Below are 18,649 nucleotides of genomic sequence, written 5' to 3' on the forward strand. Positions count from 1 at the left end.
CATACATATGGCAGGGGTGGGGAATGCTGGATGAATGAGACATGTTGTATAAAGTGCTTTATACACTCTTTTTCTGGTAGAACTGTGCAGGACTGGCTCTAGATTGGATTCTAGATTGTTGGATTTTTCTGCTACAGAACCTCAGGGTCAGAGACTGAGTCAGTTTCTCAGGCTTCGATGAGTGGGAAGCCAGTGTGGTACCGTGACCCTGTAAGTGCAATAAGCACTCCTACGGGCTGATGGCGTTCAAAGTTGTGGTTGTCATTTCTTGACTTTATTTATTTGATAGATGACCATGATATACAGCAGCGCCGCCCAAAGATGAAGGTCCTGGGTTTCACTGTGTGGCGTTTGAATGTTCTCCCTGTCCCTGTGTGGGGTTTCTCTGGGTGCTCTGACTTCCTCCCACAGATCAAACACATGCATGTTAGGCTGATCCGTGATTCTAAATCAGCAGTAGATCTGAATATGAGTGTGAAGGCTTGTTTGTCTCTCTGCGTGGTCTGACCAGGGGTGCACACTGGGATAAGCTCCTGCACCTGCAGTTGTTTTATCGGGGAGGGGGAGCAGTGGACTCTTTGTATTACTAACAGTGTCAGAAAGCAGAACTAAATGAGAGTGCTTTAAAACAAAACTAACACCTTTTAATGACATCTCGCCACATAATTTCCGTTATCTTCTTACAGCTGCTTAGCAGATCCTCCCTGAAAATCTCAGACTCATATCTGAAACCTTTTATTCCAGATCTCCCTCGGGGTTTGGGAGATTAATCATTGTCTTTCAAACTGACATTTTAGTTCCACACTCGTCCAAGTCGCCCTCTTTACTAATCTCAGTGTCAATCTAATGCCAGCAGTGACTTTTTAATAGTATATTGCAAGCAAACTTTTTTTGAGGGGATCTCAAATCACAAAAAGGACCTTTCAGTGACAAAGGAGCTGAGATAAAGTCGTGCAGGGCTTGAGAGATTTAAATCTCCATGTCAAAGGCACATTTTTACCAAGATCAGGTGTTCTCGCTTTGCTTAAAAATAGTTCATTGTATTCGGTCTCAGTTTTAGACAGACACAAATCTTTGTACGCAAATCCTTGTTCATATGAGAACTGAAGCAGAGATAAGACACTGCAGTCATGGTTTGTGCTCAGCGTAGTGTAAAACACATGGTGTGGAACTGCCCGGCAGTTTCACACTGATGTCGAGAAAGTTTACTCACATCTTCCCAACAAGTGTCAGGCACGCTCAGCAGTGCATTAATATCTGTCAACACTGAGTCACTGTAGGAGCTCCGTGTGCGAAGACTGGAACATGGAGCTGCACAAATCTTAATTCTTATTTAAAAAGTTTTTTTAGTATGATTAAATTGGCACATTTTTCTCTGATCTGTAGTAGCAGCATTTTAGCATTTTGCACAATGATCTAAAAACACACTAAAGGCCTAAAAGGCAAACTTTGCTGATATTCTAGTTCGAGGTGCCAGAATTGACCCTGTAAAGACTCCAATCTGGCACACTGGATGTTTTTATAAAATGTGAGTTAGGGCATAAGTTTTGTATTTTTAATTGTATTTTCTTTCTAAGTTTTACAGCTTGAAGACCTCTCCATGATCATGGTCACATCAGTTTGTTTTTATTACAATATGACAACATCAGCCTGTTATGGTGTCGTTGGTGGGTGCTAACAATGAGGTCACATGCGTAGCCAGCCTAGAAACTCATGTCTCCCAAGGCCCAGTATGTCGATGTCACTTCTGAAGACGATCCATAAAAAATTGTGGGTAACACAAAGTGTTGACTGATTTTCCCATTTAAACTCAACCTTGGTCCAATTTTCCCCCAAAATTAAATCAATTTTTTTCACTACAATAGAAATGTAAAAACACAGACATTTTCTGTGAATAAACAAGAAATTTCTGTTTATAATTTTACACATTTACCTCTTGCAGATTAAGCCCAGAGACTCGTGCTGACAGATTTCTTGCCTTTACTACAGCAGTGTTTCTTTATCATATAAAAAACATCCCCCTCCCCAAAAATTTATACATTTTGTCGAAATTGGACTTTTTTCAGGGATTAAACGTGGCCTGGCCCACTTAAGATCAAACTGGAATAAATGTGGCGTCTCAGCTCTAGGCCATATATCTTTTCTTTTTTAATGAATGTTTTATATTCTTTAAAAAAAGATGTAGAGCGTATTTCATATTCTGTGTAGTTCAAGTGTAATTAAGTGGAAAAGGACTAAAATAATAATGATGAGTTCTCCTAATAGCCTCTTGTAGCTCGCTCCAAAAGTGATTCAACTTCAGACACTTTATATACAGATTTAATTCTTCACGGCACAGATTCACCGAGGTGCTGGAAACATTCCTCAGATGTTTTAGTCCATATTGCCATGACAGCATCACACAGCTGCAGATTTGATCAGCTGCACATCCATGATGTGAATCTCCTGCTGCACCACATCCCAAGAGTGCTCCGGTCAGGTGACTGTGGAGGTCACTAGAGTGCAGTGAACTGTCTCACACTTCCATGTGCCAGACACTCAGTACCAGACATCGTGTTTACTATATGGACTACACTCAGTCTCAAAATACAGTCCAAGGGAAAGTGACTACAATATATAGGCACTTTTCTTGTCTGACCTCACTCTGTGTGTGTGTGTTTAAGTGGGAGGATCCTCCTCATGCATAGGGGGAAGTCCCCAGTCAGGCACTAAGTGTATATTTAAATTAGCCTCCACGCTGAAATACAGGACTGTGTCACTCTCATCTTCAAATCAAGGATTCTCCCTCCGCGTCTTCATCTCGCTTGGTAAGTGATCTCTGCCAACATCATTAACAGCCTATAGCAGCGACTCAAGTAAGATAAATGTGCTTCATTAGCATTTGAAACGCAGGTGGGAATCAAATCCATTTATCGAGTGCTGGTTAAGTTCCTATAGAGGACCTTCATAACAAACCAAGTGGCTCGTTGAGGCTTTTATAACGAGAAACAATGTTTTCTATCAGTTTGAACGCAGTTTACGTCCTTCTGTAGATTCCAAACATCAAAACAATAAGAAACGCCCTCCATAAATAAGCAAAGAAATGGCAAAGTGCATTTAAAAGGTACTCTGAATTCAGACGCTGGGGACTTTATATGTGTTTCTGAAAGTTAAAGAGAGAACATACTGTATATGAATCCTGAATTAGACACAGAGTGCTGCTCGCTGGGGTGTGACGGATATACCCGGGCATTAGTCTTAGCGCTCTATGTGAAAGCAGGGCGGAGGAGGTGTAGAGATCTGCATCTTTTTGCACTTGGATGACTCAGTGCTCACTGGACCAAAGAAAAATATGCTTAAGAAGAAAGTACATGATTTCTAAAAGGATGCTGGTTGTAGCTATGCTAAGTTTTGCTCCAAAAACGTGTGGAAAACACAAAAAGAGGACAAAAACTGAGATATTTCTCAGTAAAGCCTCGATTTCTAAAATAATACAGTTTCACTGGGTCAAGGATAGAGCTAGCAGTCTAATCCACTACACTGCATACATTACATATCACAGCTGCTTTGCTTTCATATATATATAAATACCAGAATAACACGCACATAAAATAACCAACATAACTTACACATGTGTAGTTAGCCAATGCCACAGCTGCTCGTTTACAGCCACCCATCTTTTTAAAGTTTCTTTATAAATAAACTTTTCATAGAGATCAAGTCACAAAGACAGAAAGAAAATAATAAAATCATTTGTTTTGGTCCCTTTGTGTGTGTGTGTGTGTTTCAGTGTGAGGGTTATCAGGCCGATGGGTGGAGGCTGTGCTGAAGGTCAGTATCGGGATGCTTTGGTGGGGTGTATGGACTGTCTGGGGACATGTCAGAAATCACTTGTAATCAGCAGATGCAGAAGTTTCTGTGGTGAGAGCACACACATGCATTCACAGACACATGCAGGGGCATTTTTTAATGCAACTTTTCCAAGATTGCAACTTCAAATCCAGCTAGAATTACACATAAACTTGAAGACATAGATGTAACATGTATTTTTGATATTTGACTTTCTTCCTGAAGGTAATAGCAACAGCAGAGATACTCTTAAACCCACACAGTTCAGTTTCTTACATGTCTTCTGCTTCTTCTCTCACGTTGTCTTCTTCTGCATCAGAGGCTGTAAATTGTAAGACTCAACCTGGCCACTACTACGATAAGCTGCTAAACAAATGTATAGAGTGTAAAGAGATCTGCGGCACACATCCTCCAGAATGCGCCCCACACTGCCAGAGTGAGTGCTGACCCCTCGGTGACCTTTGTCCTGATGGGGTTTTTCTGTGTTTTTAAACCTTAAAGAAGGAAGTATTGGAAAATATCAAAACTTTATCAAATTGTTCTGATTGACTAACATTGTTCAGAGCTTATATACCTGACATTTGAATCTAGAAGCATTCAGTCAAAAGATCTGTCCTCCTTCTTTCCTAGCTGAAGTTGTCGCAGGACCCTCCACACTGAAAGACTCTGATATCCTCATCTACTCCCTGCTGGCTGTGTGCCTGGCGCTGCTGTTTTCTAGCTTGTTTCTGGCCTTTGTAGCCTTTCTTAGAGGAGGCAAGGCCAAAACCTCTAACCCAGGATCCACACAGGGCAGTCAATCCAAGAAGAAGAAAGAGAGCGAGGCCAGGCCGGGACAGGAGACTGGTATTCCAGCTAGGCAACTCGGAAAAAGCTCCAAAGGTTAGTCTGGAATGAACCAAAAAACCACTGGAAACGCTGAGCAGTTTAACGAGGGTCTGCCTTCTTCACTTATAGATATTCTAATGTCTCCAAGCTGCCCCGTTAACCTCGAGCCATCAGACGACTCCCTACCAACAGAGACCTGCGTGTGTGTCCACTGCTTCCCCGACATGAACGTGCGAGGCCCGGCCCACAGCAGGACGCTCAGAGACCCTCCTGTGCTCTACCAGCAAGCTGTCCTCCAAAGAGCCCAGACCCAAAACGGAGGGGCTTGCTGGACAGAGCAGAGCTTCCGAACCTACGACATGAAGGTCCAGGAGGAGGCAGCAGTGGGATGAGTTTAGTGGTGCAAGTGAACTGGAATTAATTACTGTGTCTCCGATCCATCAGAGAAGGTTGTCGATATACTGGATATTTTTGGGGGGTAAACCCCCCCCAAAAAACAAAAAAACAAAACCAACAATAACAGCAAAAAAAACTAAAAACGAAATGCTACAAACACCATCACAATATGTGACAAAGTATGTGACAAATCAATCCGTCACTATAAATATAATATGGACATAGCGTCTAGGTTGAATTTACTGACCACCAGGGGGCGAAACCAAGCCCTCAGCCTTGACCTTAACTCTACTCTTTTAAGCACTTGTTTAACACTTTCCGGAAAATCCTATAGATCCATCACTCATTTCAGATCTTAAGAAATCAAATATTAACTCAATTTCATGTAAATTCGGTGATTCTGAGAGCCAGAAAAGAGACCCAGAGTGTTATGGCTGGTTAATGATCAGTCCCTCCCCCGATAACGTAGTCGCAAGACACAAAGATGGAGAGGGTGAAAATTCCTAGCTTTATAACGACAGTTCACAAACCGTTTTTTGACCTCTCAGTTCCTTCACTCATCATTTATACTGAAACCTTCACACTCACTTTTAATACAAAAACTGTAATTATATCTTTGCTGGAAAAATTGTCTGATTTTAAGGATTTTTATGAACTACATAAGTGTAAGTGTGTGTGTGTGTGTGTGTGTGTGTGTGTGTGTACAGGTATTAACATCTTTGTGGGGACCAAACATTGGATGTTTACTATACTTGTGGGGACCGACAGCCCTTGTGGGGACCGATCCCGGTCCCAATGAGTTTGAAGGCTTTTTTGAGACTCAAATTGTGGTTTTAGTGTCAGGGTTACAATTAGGTTATGGTTACGTTTAGGGTAAGGGTCAGGGTTAGGCATTCATTTTTGATGGTTAGGGTAAGGGGTTAGAGAAACCATTACGTCAATGAGATGTCCCCACAAGGATATAAATACACATGTGCGTGTGTGTTGAAATTTGTCGCCTTTAAATTTGTGTTTGTCTTTTTCCAGCATGTTTTAAACCCTCATAAAAAACCTTCATAAGTAAGCACATGAAACCAAATCAATTTTACCCAAAGTGCACTTTTTAAAGGGTCAAATGATATAACAAGTATGAAATTGATATGAAAGGTCTTATTATTATCTACATTTTGATAGTAGATAAGCCATCTTATCTACTAGTCATCTTTATGCTGTAAAAAACCAGCTGATTCTAAAGGGATCAGGTGGGAATGTTTTTTTTCTATATGTATCGACCCAATTGGGAAAACCGGGAATTAAAGGGAAGTAACAGCAGGATGTTCAGGTTTCCCTCGACTGCAGTGTGAAAATAACACACTTTAACATGAAATACAACATTATGCTTCACTTCATATTTCCGCATATGAAACATGCTTATAGGTTTTCTGTCATGTTGCTTTTGCTTAATGTCATTGTGAACGTGTAAATGTAAATCATCAGGCCGCATATTGCAATAGCTACAATGAATAAATATTGCCAGTAAAGCTTACAAGTGTGACTTTGTGACATCATGACTAGTTTTGAATATGACTGTGGATGTCAAGTGGCAACGTGAGTCAGCGTCCAAATTCAATTTTCTTTTTTTTTTGTTTTATTTATATGGTGCCAAATCGCAACAGTTGCCTCAAGGAACTTTCTATTGTAAGGTAAAGAACCTACAATAATACAAAGAAAACCCACCAATAATTTGACCCCCTGTGAGCAAGAGTTTTGGTGACAGTGGGAAGGAAAAACTCCCTTTTAGCAGGATGTAACCTCCAGCAGAACAAGGCTCAGGGAGGGGCGGCCATCTGCTGTAACCATTTATGGGTTACCGAAAAAAAAAACAAAAAACCCCACATGCTGTGCAAGAGAGCCAAAGATGAATAATAATGTGGTTATGGGTAGTGTCATAACGGCTATACAGACTATGCCTCAAACTTCCTAAGTGAAGCGAGTGACTATATGTCTGTAACGCTGTGTCTCAATGCAGTGTTGTTCTGTTGCACGGCAGAAAAGCACCCGCCTCGTCAGCATTTCAGAGGAGGATTTACTCTGCTCTGGGTCTTCTAATAAGAATCTGAAGCGCTTGCTGTACACCGCTCCTGCGTCTGACTTTCGGACACGGTGGTCCTGACTTGACTTTTGTGAAAAACGGATATGGAGCATATTTTTAGCAATGCAGAAAGAGACTTTGTGACTCTGCTTTCCCCCAGTGGGTTTGTTTGCAAAGTTTCATACTGTTTTGCTATGAATTGCTGTTACAGCCTTATACTAAAGGGTACAAATATAATCGACACTTTAAGATGTCAAGCAAGTGAAGGTCTTAGCTTGTAAACAGCAGATGCAAACGAGCTATACCAACACGTTACATACCAACGATATGTGACAATTCGTCTGTATGTTACGCATTCTGAGGCATGAGAGCAGGTTGGAATGAACCTATAGATGTAAGGTTATGGTTAAGGTTAGGTTAGGGCTGCAATAGAAAGCCACGAAGCGAATAAAAAGGGAAGTGCATTCGCTTCAATTAAGAATCTGGAGTGTTTCATAAGGATGCGGAAGGGTACCTTTCCCATTACTATGACACGCCTCGAGCCGTGACAAATCGATGGGATGTTACGCGCCGGGAATGAGAACGCTCTGATTTAATTTAGAAACATTAAAACAATGAGAGCTGGAAAAAGTATTTGTAATTTCATTGATTTAAAGATGTGTTTGTTTTGGTTTTTTTTTACTTGTCAGTTATATAATTTGTTTTCTCCAAAAGAAAATATTTTGTTGGTTTTCTATTAACATTTTTTAGACAATTTTATCGCCTTCTTGATACCATTGCAACACCTTGATTCTTCGCTTTTTCAGCCATTCTGTCACTTCCGTGTTGCATGACCCAATTTGGACATAGCTTTATCTGTTTTCACAGATGAGCTAACGTTTAAACTTACAGTTGACTCAGTGAATGCATAGTAGGGTCCTGTGGTTGCAAAGCTAGCCTAAATCATGACCACTCCAGCACCGTGCTTGCTTGGCAGTTGGCATGTTTGGGCTGATGTGGCCAAACATCTCCACTCTGGTCTCGTCTGTAAAAAACAGAGAATATTCAAGAAATTTCCTTTGTTCCGATGTAACTTTGTAATTCTAGTGTGTGCTTCTATGTTCGTTATCAAGAAAAGAAAAAACCTTTTTAATCTATTCCTAGTTGTCACCATGAATCTTTTACAGTAGTTTTCAAACCCTTCAATCAGCAATATAACATTACAATATATAGCAACACAAACACTAAAATAAACACATAAATATAATCTTACATAATTAGTGACAAAAAGCAACAAACAAGGATTTTACAGATATAGATTCTTCTTTATTTGAGTGTCTTTCCATCACTGTGTCCAGTTCTTGCAGCAGTTACATGTGTTTTTGTGGAATGACTGACTGGCTCAAGATATTTAATATTATTATTACCGTTCTTTTTTTTTTTCTGATTATGACCCCGTGGCTGGATCCAGCAATATAGAAGAACAAATCAACTTTGAGGTTTCACCATTTTGTTTCTACATACAAACTGTACATATATACTTTTACACACGTCATCAACATGTGGAACAAAAAAAAAAAAAATCCTATCAAACTGTGATACCCAGCTCAGACGGCATGCTAAATGCAAGTACTGATTCAGTACATGAACATACGCTACATACGCACGCGCACGACACACGTGCATACAAACAGGACACATACGCGCTCTTCTTTGTCTCTTTACACTCAATAACACATTTTATATAAACGCACCTAAGCTGAGGTTTTTTTTAATGGATTTCTTTTGCTTCTTTTTTTAATCCTCCTCTTTCTCGAGCATATTCACGTGCACACATTCACACACATATAAACACACTGAATTAGAGCAACATGCGGCCGACAGTTAACACTGCAGGACTGAGCCTGTGACCCACTGTACAGACTCTCCTCCTTTTTTCTTTACTTTCTTTCTTTTGCCATTTACCTGAAACAGCATCATTACAATGTTTCATTAATGTGGAGAACATGACTGAAATAATAATAAAAAAAAAAGAAGCAGCCTATAGCAGCAGTGTCATGAAAGTCATGGGTACAAAAAAAAAAAAAAAAAAGATATATATGAGATTGACAGCACAATGTAACGCAGATGAACAACGTGAGAGTTCAGGGAGAACGCAAAACCGCAAACAAATGTTTTTAAATTGCAGTATGTATAAAAATATATTTACTGTGTTGTCTATTTCCCCATTTTTGACGAGGAGACAGGCAGAAAATAACAGATCCTTCATGTCCTTCGCAGGGAAAATGGTTTCTGAGCGATAACTACAAGCTCAAAAGTAATAAAAATGGAATAAACTTCAGACACAATACTACGATTAACGTGTTTTTTCCCTTCCCCAGTAGCTGCACTCTGGAAAAAAAAGAAAAAGCATACGAAGACAACTTCCACCCTTGAAATATTTGGTCTTTTGGAGGAGCGTAGCTGTGTTAGACAAGTGCGCTTGTGTCCGGAAGGTTGCCTTGAAGAGAGGGGGGAAGAAAAATATCACAACAGAGCCTTGTAGCTCTGTGTAAAGCTGTTGCTCTGCTTCTTCCCCTACATATGCAGCTATGCAAGAAGCATGTAGCAAGACATTGGTGAAGGACAGCATTTGTGATCAAGTGAAGCTTCTCTTGCATTTGTGTCTGATAAGAGAACAAAAATGTAGAAGGACTCTGCACTCCTTTTCTTCTTTTTTTTTTAGCAGACTTGTACACGGACTTGCTGCTTTCTTCTTCATCCCCTGAATTCAAGTACATAAAGTTCCTTTAGGGCCCATCCAGTCAGATTTGTTGGATTTCTCCTGCACAGCAAACAGTGTCCTTCTTGCATGTCACACAGAGTAACTAGACTGGTGTGTAGTAAGGGTGGGACTTGCCAATGACAACGTGTTTCTTTGCCTTTCTCATCACTCTGTTACAAACAAATCCTTGCGTCGTCCCTCAGCTCATCCTGCAGGCCGTGCTGATGCAGGGACTTATTCGTACTCCAGGAACTGTTTGTGGTAAAACAGAAGGTACCTGAGGAGATGAAAGCACCACAAAGGTCAGTCAGCAGCAGAAACACAAAAGCAAAAATGTGTCTCAAGCTCTTTGACGTTCTCACCCTTCACTATCCAGGACATCCTTGATGCTAGCCTTGGTGATGATTGCATCGTCACATTTGAACCACTGGTCCTTGTGCTGTCGGATGAAAGTGGTGTAATGACCGCTCTCTAGTGTCCCCTGGTGGTTCACCACTGCAAACAAGCTGTACCTGCGACAGGAAGAGAGCAGAACAAGCTGCAGTTTGGCTTTTACTCAATTCATAATGACTTCCTTCCTACACACCATTTTCTTCAGCTGTTTTGTGAGTTTAGCCAGGACTACAACAGTGACTGCACAAACAAATTCATCTCGCTCTCACGTGATTAAAAATGTGCTCTCAATATTCATCAAGCTTCCTTTTCCTGTTGTTCAAAAAAAAAAATTCCGGTTTCACTTATAACTGGCTGGGAGAAAGCTGAAGCCTGCCTGTGGTGTTTTTTAGGACAGCAGCAGCATCAGCGTGTCGTTCTGTAGCTCCTGATTACCACATTACCAATTTTCCTCGACTATCCTAATACTTTGATCATTCACTGGAGGTAATGCTCTTCCTGTGTACTGGGACATTATACAATTATTGATTCAGTATGTTGTGCCTAGAAATCACTAAAGGTTATTGTTCCCAGTTCACCATGTTTTTGTACAAAGACTATTATTATACTGCAGCATTGTAAATGGCTTTTCCAGACACTGGAAGCTAACAGATAATCAGCTTAGCTGTTATGACAGGCAGTTTTGCAAATTCATAATTCCTATTTTGTTGGGCTAATTTCCATGCAAACAAATGAGGTAGTGGATTCTACCCAGTGAAATGAATGTAGCTGTGAGACCAGTGAAAAGAAGAAGCAGTCAAGCAGACAGGTTGTGATGATTAAAAACAGCACATTTCTATAAACATGCGCTTCATGAAGCCCTGCTGCACCTGTCAGGTGTGTTTCCACGAGGCTCACTGTGTCAGGTGACAGAAGGATGAGAATATACGTTTGGTCATTTTGGATTATTGTGGAATCGATGCTGCAAACGTGTCGCTTTGCTTACTTGTTGTCGTTGTTGAAGGGATCCACAGTCTGCTGGTACTGCCCATTCATCCGGCTTTCTTTACTGAAACACACGGCAGAGACTCAGTAACGACATACCAACTGTTGTTCTTTCAAGCAGAATAGTTTCCTCTGATGTATTACACAAATTAACATTCACTGCAAAGCGACTGTGACTGGTCAAAGAAATGAAAAGAACACTTTTCGATCAGATTATAGCATCAAGCCAGTGAAATATCTGGTCAGTTAAGTAGCAGAGGACATTGTTATTCAGTGTCAGCTGCTTTGTTGTTAATAAAATTAATGAAAGATGCACTTGAGTCCCCAAAACAAAAATAGTTCTACAGGCCTCTCACATTTCTGGCTTGTTTTTTTTCCCCCACTAGTTTTGGCTCGGATCAGTGTCACTATTGAGAGCATGAGGCGATACCTGGACCCTAAAGAGGTTGCACAGGTATTTAAACATCAATATGTGCTGTTGCCAGAAGGTTTGCGGTATCTTCCGGCACAGTCTCAGGAGCATGGAGGAGATTCCAGGAAGCAGGCAGTTACTGTAGGAGAGCCCAACAGTGCTGTAGAGCAGCGTTTCCCAACCTTTTGGAGCCACGGCACATATTTCACATTTTTGTCTAATGTCAAAAAAGTTTTCTCCAGGACAGAGGTCAGCATGACTATTATGTAACCACTTCTTCTATTTTACTGGCAGTTGGCAACCTATTTAATTAGAGTACGAAGTGGAAGAGAATGTAATTGTTCTGCTTGTTACTCAAGCCGGTCGCTGAGAGTACTAATCAGGTGGAACCAGATAATCTTCCACGGCACACCTGATCATTTCTCATGGCACACACAGTGGTTGGGAAACACTGCTGTAGAAGGTCCTTAACCCATTAGCAAGTCCGGTATCTGCTCCTTTTGTGGAAGGAGGAACAGGATGAGCACCTGCCAGAGCTCCAGCAGGACACTGGTGTGAATGTCTCTGACCAAACAGACTTCATGAAGGTGGCCTGAGTTCCCGACTGCCTGGCACTGTGGATCCTGACTGGAATTTGCCACAGAATACCAAAACTGGCAGGTCCACCACTGATGCTCTGTGCTTTTCACAGATGAGAGCAGGTTCCCTCTGAACACGTTACAGACGTGAAAGAGTTTGGAGAAGCCATGGAGAACATTATGCTGCCTGTAATGGTTTGGTGATGGATCTGTGGTGTCTGGGGAGGGACATCCATGAAAGGACTCACAGATCTCTAGAGACTAGGCAAAGACACCCTGATATTAGGTATCAGGATGAAATCCTTGGATCCACTCTCAGACTCTACCCTGGTACAGTGGGTCCTGGGTTCCTCCTGATTTTGGGGGTTTCTTTGAATTCACCCCATTGTAGGTTGATAATTTTCATTTCCATCAAGTGATGTGGTATCCTTTAGTTCCCAGCACACACACCAGTACAGATATCGAGCATGATTTTTTCCCCCCACAATGAGATCTGATGTGTTTTCAAAGTGTTCTTTTCATTTTTTTGAGTGTTATATATAGTACACATACACATTTGCACAGTAAGGATGTAAACATATTTAGATATGAGCACATAGTAATGTACTGTGAAATAAAACACGGCCACCATATTTTTCCAGCTGACTGATGAGTTAGGAAATGCAGGCGTCATCCAGACTCTGCTGCAATGATCAGTCTTTACGGTTGTGCTCATTAATGACAAAAATCAGTTTATGACCAAAAATCTATTTTTTTAAAAGAAAAGACACTGGACGCACACAAGTCCATATAAACACAGTTGTTACTGTGATTGAGGCCTAGCATGCACACAGCAGCTTCTAGTTTTTATGCACCTTACTGGGTTTTCTTTGACAGCTTCCAGCCTTCTTTTAGATTGTGCTCACCTAGAGGCCATGAACGGGGTCATGTCCAGCTCCAGAGGAAAGGAGACATAAGTAGTGATCTTCCGCCGCAGTTTGGCCGAATGCTCAAACCTCTGCGAGCACACGCACACATCCACGAGTTAGAACAGGTAATAAATATCCCCCTTCATTAGCCGTCAAATGTAACCTCTCTTACTTTGAGGTGAAAACACGCCACGATGGGCAGCTTCTTCATCGTCAGTTGCTTGGTAGACTCCTGGTAACTATGGCAGCCACTGCACTTGATCTTTGCGCTGCTCCCGAGGTGTTCTGGTCTGGTGAACCTGGGCAACAGAGGGTGAGATTTGGTACCAGGGACTAGTGCTGCTGCTTCCCCTGTCAGGAAGGGTAGGAACAGTTTTAGAGTATGTGACGCTCATGATGATTCTGGGATGAGGCTAAAGGGTGGGTCTCTGAGTTTGCAGAGCATGTAGGATTGTTATGATTAAAACGCTGAAATTATTCTTTTCATTTTACAACCACAAAACAGACAAAAACTCCCCACCTGTTTATCTTTTAATGCTGATGACTACAGCTCAATCCTGACGTTTCAGATCATGTCTCTCTGATCTATTCTTCATATGTCAGTTACCTGCGCAGACAGTCCGTCAGTGTTGTGGCTCCAGTGGTGTGACTCTCTCCGTTAAGTGCTGATCCATCTCCTCCGGGGCTGAGGGGCCAGAATGGTGTGGAAGAGCCTGGCAGGTCCAGGCTGATGTCCCAAAATGGGTCTATAGTTGTTGAAACACCACTGGGAACCGAACAGATGCCAGGATGTCACGTGACACGGTCAATTATAACTCCAAGTGTTACTCTTGAGAAGTCACAGCTCAAAATAATCATTATCATACCCAACGTACAATGATCCAGAAATGGTAAAACAGTACCATTTTACCTCAGAGTCATTTTATGACCAGCTATGAGAACTGGATGAACCCAGAATCTCACTTTCTTCCCCTTCTTTATTAGAAACATCAGCACAAGCTCATTATCACTTGATGTCAACTTCATTTTTTTCACAGTTTGCTTTAAAGGATAATTTCTTTTCTTGCAAAAATACAGGAGGTGCAAACAGCAGGTGGGCGGAGCCACTGTTACTGACAACCATATTAAGGTTATCTGTTCTTATTGACATCACACAGAGAAAAGGGTTATGAATTTTAAAAAAGTCTTTAACTCACATGAACACTATTTATGTGTAAATATGCAGTTTAAAAAAAAACAGTTGACTGGAAAAAGTACACCACTGTGTTGAAAGGAGGTGAATTTAAGATAAAAATTAAGCAACATTCAAACAAATGAAAGCCAAAGAATTCCACTGGTGGTCTATTTATCAGTTTTTTGCAGCTGAACATTAATTGGTAACACTGTGTGTTCATTCTTAAGGACATAAAGCAAATCGTACTGGTTCATGGTATATTTGTGACTGTGTTCGTATCTTCAGTCATTTGGAACAGCTGGATTACAACCCAGCAGTTTGTTGCTCAGAGCTGCAACACCAACACAAACACTGCTCAGTTAATATCTATTTTCCAAACTGCACCCCCCGTTATCTCTCTAACAGCTCCACTAAATCATCTATTGTTCTGCCTACTTTCTCTGTAATGCATAATGTTCTTGTTAAGCCAAGGGGCCATAGCACAATTACAAGATGTATCACTGCAGCGCCGGCTTTCTGTCAAATTTAGCTCCATCTCTTTGCTCTAATAATTCCACTTCCTGGTGCCATGAATCTCCACAAAGCCGCCCGTGTCATCAGAACAAGGGCTCTTTCAAAGCCATGTCACTGGTTCTGACATGAGCTTTAATCAAATTTGATGGCTGTTTAAGATGACTGCTACACCCAGGACCTCCACTGCACACTAGCCTAATCCAGCAGCCTTCCTCACCATGAAGATGAAAGCTCTGAATAGTGTCGCTGACTGGCAACAGTCTGGTTATGGTTGGTCAAAGCAGAAATTTCTGACTTTCTCCAGAGCTGCCACAAAAAGAAAAAGAGGGCCGCATTCCTCTACAGCATCTTTTAGTTAGTCAAATTTTATAGGGATGGATTTAAAATGGCAAAAGGCTTCCACTTTAGTGGATCTCATCTCTGATCTTTTCAGATGTGGTCCTGTTGACTTGGTCAGGTGATGGCCAGCTCACACTGGAGTGGGAAGCAGTGGGAATGAGAATCAGCAACTTCAAGTCTGAGGCCATAGTCCTAAGCTGGAAAAGGATCTCGCGGCCACTCCGGGTCAGGGATAAGTTGCTGCCCCATGCGGAGGCGATTAGGTATCTCAAGGTCTTGTTCATGAGTAATGGGGAGAGGGAAGCAGGAGACTGACAGACAGACTGGAGATGTCTGGAGTAGAACTGCCACTTACAACATCTAAAAGGAGCCAGTTAAGGTGGTTTAGACATCTTGCAAGGATGCCTCCTGGGTGAGGTGTCCTGGGCATGCACTACAGGGGACACAGGGCAGACCCAGGAGTGATTACAACTACACCAGCCCACCTGGAAAAACCCAGGTGTTCTCCTGGATGAGCTGCAGGGAGGTTAGGCATTCTCTGCTTAGGCAGCTGCCTCTGTGACCCGGCCCCAGATAAGTGGAAGAAAACGGATGGATGGAATCACAAAATTGTGGCTCACTGTATTTACTGCTGATTTCTTTTTTCCACTGGAGAGGCACCAGCTGTGTTCCTCAGCTAAGCATGACTTGACAATAAGCTTAAAACTTCTTCTGACAGTAACAAACAAACTGCTACACTTAGTGCAGTGACCCAGAAATGCCGCTGCCTGGGTTTAAAGTCTGACCCGTGGCCTCTGCAGCGTGTCCCCTGCTCTCTCCCGTCAACTCGTCACTTCAGCCACGCCAAATAAAGGCATTAATGCCCCAGTGTGTGAAAATATCTCTTATATGGAAATAGGAGCTAATCACATAACAGATCAGTTTAAAAAATAAATAAATAAAAAAGGCGGGCTAGTCCACTCAGAGCTTCAACTGCCTCCACAAACCACCAGGTGGAGCTAGAGATCAACTTTACATGCCATGAAAGCCTGTTCCTGTTGCTGCAGTGTAGCAGCTCACCAAGTGTGTGATTGATGGTGCAGTATGTGAATGATAGAGGAGAATGGAGGCATTAGGGAGGGAGGGGGAGGAGGGTCACCTCGAGGCAGGCCATTAGACATTCTTATGCAGACAAGTGAGGCCTGTTTTGTGGCTGTTTTGTGTCTTCATGATGGAACTGTACACTTTAATCTCTTTATACAGACTCTAGTGAGGCATCAGTGGGGTTTTAAGTTGCTTTTTCCCTGCACACACACTCACATTCTCACAGACACACACACACACACACACTTACTGGCAGGCTTGACAGGTGACGTCAGACTGCAGGCCCCCTGTGAAGATTTGGTCAATGATGCAGTTACAGTGGTTCGGGTTGTTTGCCTTCTTCCCGTTGTCATCTGTAGGGACACAAAGAAAACACACACACACACACACACCAAAAACATTAAAGCACACTGTCACTAAAAGCCTTACTGTGTAACTTCACAAATCCCCACTGTGCTTATAAACTGACAAGAGATCCAAAAGAATCAATACTGCGTCTCATGTGTTTTCAGCCTTTTAACTCTCCGTGTCAAACATGTCTGACTGAAAGTCACATGTCTCAGCTTTGATGGTCATTTCAGCTTGTTTATGATATCGTCTCTGTGCGTCTGACCTTTGCAGTGTCTGTGCAGGACGTCCAGCGCTGCGATGAGGAACTCGTGGGCATCCTGCTGCTCGTAGCCGGCCAGGTGACGGGCGTGGGTCCACACGAGGTGGAGGAGGCGGAACGGGATGTGAGGTGAGCGGTGGCCTGAGTAGAACTGCGGTAAGGGGGTGGGAGGAGTTTCAAATGACACTTTCTGAATCATCTCCTTGTCCTCTCTAAACTACTAAAATAAAATCAAAGACGCAGTACCTCCTGGAACAGTTGCGACATCTCGCACACCAAGCAGGAGTTGCTCTGCATCTCGCATTTGTGCCGGTCCGAGAGGAAGAAGTCTCGCAGCAGTGGGGTGTGCGTCAGCGCCTGGACGATGCAGTTCATAAAACACGTGTTGCCCAGATTTATCAGCCCGCGCAGGCCTGCGGGTGGAAGAGGGACAGCAAAGGAAAACAGACATAAACGCAGTTCAAGGAAACAAAAGTGTGTGGACAGGATAAACAGAAAAAGAGGCTTCGTGGCTGCTGCAGTGTGGCAGCTAGGCTGCAATGCTGTTATAGACACACACACACACACACACACACACACACACACACACACTGCAATGTGTGTGTAAGGCACTAGTGGACTGCATACAGGGAAACCATTGCCTGATTAAAGCAGAACCAACCACATATATTAAAAAAAAACAAAAGAGGTGGGAGAGAGAGAGAGAGAGAGAGAGAGAGAGAGAGAAGGAGGAAGAAGGAGAAAAGGTGGAAGGAAAGACAGGAAGCAGAAAAGAAAGAAGGCTGTAGTGTTTTTCATGGATGAGCAGCCAGCCCTGTAATTCCCCTCGTCTTAGACAGAGCCAGGGATGTTGCTGGCGCTGGAGCACGTCCCTGCAGGCTGCTGCAAGGTGTTAAACATATGCCAGCTCTCCTCACTCAGACATACTGAAGGTCCCACCACTGCCTCACTCCAATATTCATCATCACTACAACAACTAATATCTCCTCTCTGCATCACCCTGTGGCTGTGACTAGTAGCTTTTCATATTATTAAAGGAATGGGTCAAACAGAAAGTTAGCTCTGCAATTAGCACACGGGGCCAGCTGCCATCACACAGGGTTTGCAGTAAGAAGCTGGCAGGTTAAAGAGCGGCTGATGTCCGATCAAAGTGTGTCAGACATTCTCACAAGATCCGGGCTGCAGAGTACGTGTGAAAACATGATGGTGTTGCTTCATCTTTGATGTGATGTCAATGTGCGTGTGTGTGAGAGAGAGACTAACCAATTGTACAGTTGGAGGTGATCCTCCTTCTTTTGGGGTTGTGACGCAGCAGCTCCAGCTCCCTCTTCGTCGGCTCCCACGTCGAGTACTTTTCCCCGATACCTGGAACACATTTACACGGACACACAAACCTGTGTAGCCTGAACCATGAAATAATAATTTTGAAACTGGCGTGGTTACTGAAGCTTCTTACAAATGAGAAAAAAGACATTAAATATGCATTTGCATAGATCAGTTAAAATTTCTATCATTTTTGCTACTTTCTGCATTTTTGTGTTGTCTATTTGGGTTTTTCGGGGGGAAAAATAAATAAAAATCACACTGATTAATTCTCAAACACTCACAAAATACACTTGCCGTTAAAGGTTGAAGACTTGAATCTTTCTGTTCAAGCTTAGAGGGCTGCCATAAACACATTTGACCACTGCTACATATGCATGAACCCACTGCGGCTGCTCTATAAAAATCCACATTTACAGAGGATTAGAAACAATGTTGCAATACAGCATTATCATTCATATGAATA

General features: G+C 42.3%; 2 protein-coding genes across 2 annotated transcripts in view; one reads left to right on the top strand and one right to left on the bottom strand.

Moving 5' to 3' along the window:
- Window positions 1–2,731: 2,731 nt before the first annotated feature.
- tnfrsf13b (TNF receptor superfamily member 13B) lies at window positions 2,732–6,566 on the top strand. The gene is made up of 5 exons (XM_084938304.1): window positions 2,732–2,807; window positions 3,770–3,900; window positions 4,148–4,264; window positions 4,459–4,710; window positions 4,786–6,566. The coding sequence occupies exons 2-5, from the start codon at window positions 3,789–3,791 to the stop codon at window positions 5,046–5,048; spliced, it is 744 nt and encodes a 247-aa protein (XP_084794430.1). The 5' UTR covers window positions 2,732–2,807; window positions 3,770–3,788; the 3' UTR covers window positions 5,049–6,566.
- A 1,840-nt stretch (window positions 6,567–8,406) lies between these two features.
- Window positions 8,407–18,649, bottom strand: part of usp22 (ubiquitin specific peptidase 22) — a 31,134-nt gene continuing 20,891 nt past the window's right edge. Inside the window, exons 4-13 of the mRNA XM_084938305.1 lie at window positions 18,124–18,225; window positions 17,107–17,273; window positions 16,864–17,011; window positions 16,501–16,603; window positions 13,749–13,907; window positions 13,314–13,440; window positions 13,139–13,230; window positions 11,245–11,307; window positions 10,229–10,378; window positions 8,407–10,143 (exon numbers count right to left, since the gene is read on the bottom strand). Coding sequence (XP_084794431.1) covers window positions 10,101–10,143; window positions 10,229–10,378; window positions 11,245–11,307; window positions 13,139–13,230; window positions 13,314–13,440; window positions 13,749–13,907; window positions 16,501–16,603; window positions 16,864–17,011; window positions 17,107–17,273; window positions 18,124–18,225 — 1,154 coding nt within the window. The 3' untranslated portion in view covers window positions 8,407–10,100. The remainder of the gene's footprint in view (window positions 10,144–10,228; window positions 10,379–11,244; window positions 11,308–13,138; window positions 13,231–13,313; window positions 13,441–13,748; window positions 13,908–16,500; window positions 16,604–16,863; window positions 17,012–17,106; window positions 17,274–18,123; window positions 18,226–18,649) is intronic.

The sequence above is a fragment of the Perissodus microlepis genome, chromosome 8 (genome assembly GCF_051167445.1).
Source record: "Perissodus microlepis isolate ML-2025 ecotype Zambia chromosome 8, ASM5116744v1, whole genome shotgun sequence".
Lineage (NCBI taxonomy): Eukaryota > Metazoa > Chordata > Actinopteri > Cichliformes > Cichlidae > Perissodus > Perissodus microlepis.

Excerpts from the sequence above, each read along its gene's own strand:
- tnfrsf13b (XM_084938304.1), top strand. The coding sequence starts at position 3,789 with ATGGGTGGAGGCTGTGCTGAAGGTCAGTATCGGGATGCTTTGGTGGGG. Across the intron at positions 4,265-4,458 it reads ATGCGCCCCACACTGCCAGA|CTGAAGTTGTCGCAGGACCC; the intron begins GTGAGTGCTGAC and ends CTTCTTTCCTAG. Across the intron at positions 4,711-4,785 it reads ACTCGGAAAAAGCTCCAAAG|ATATTCTAATGTCTCCAAGC; the intron begins GTTAGTCTGGAA and ends CTTCACTTATAG.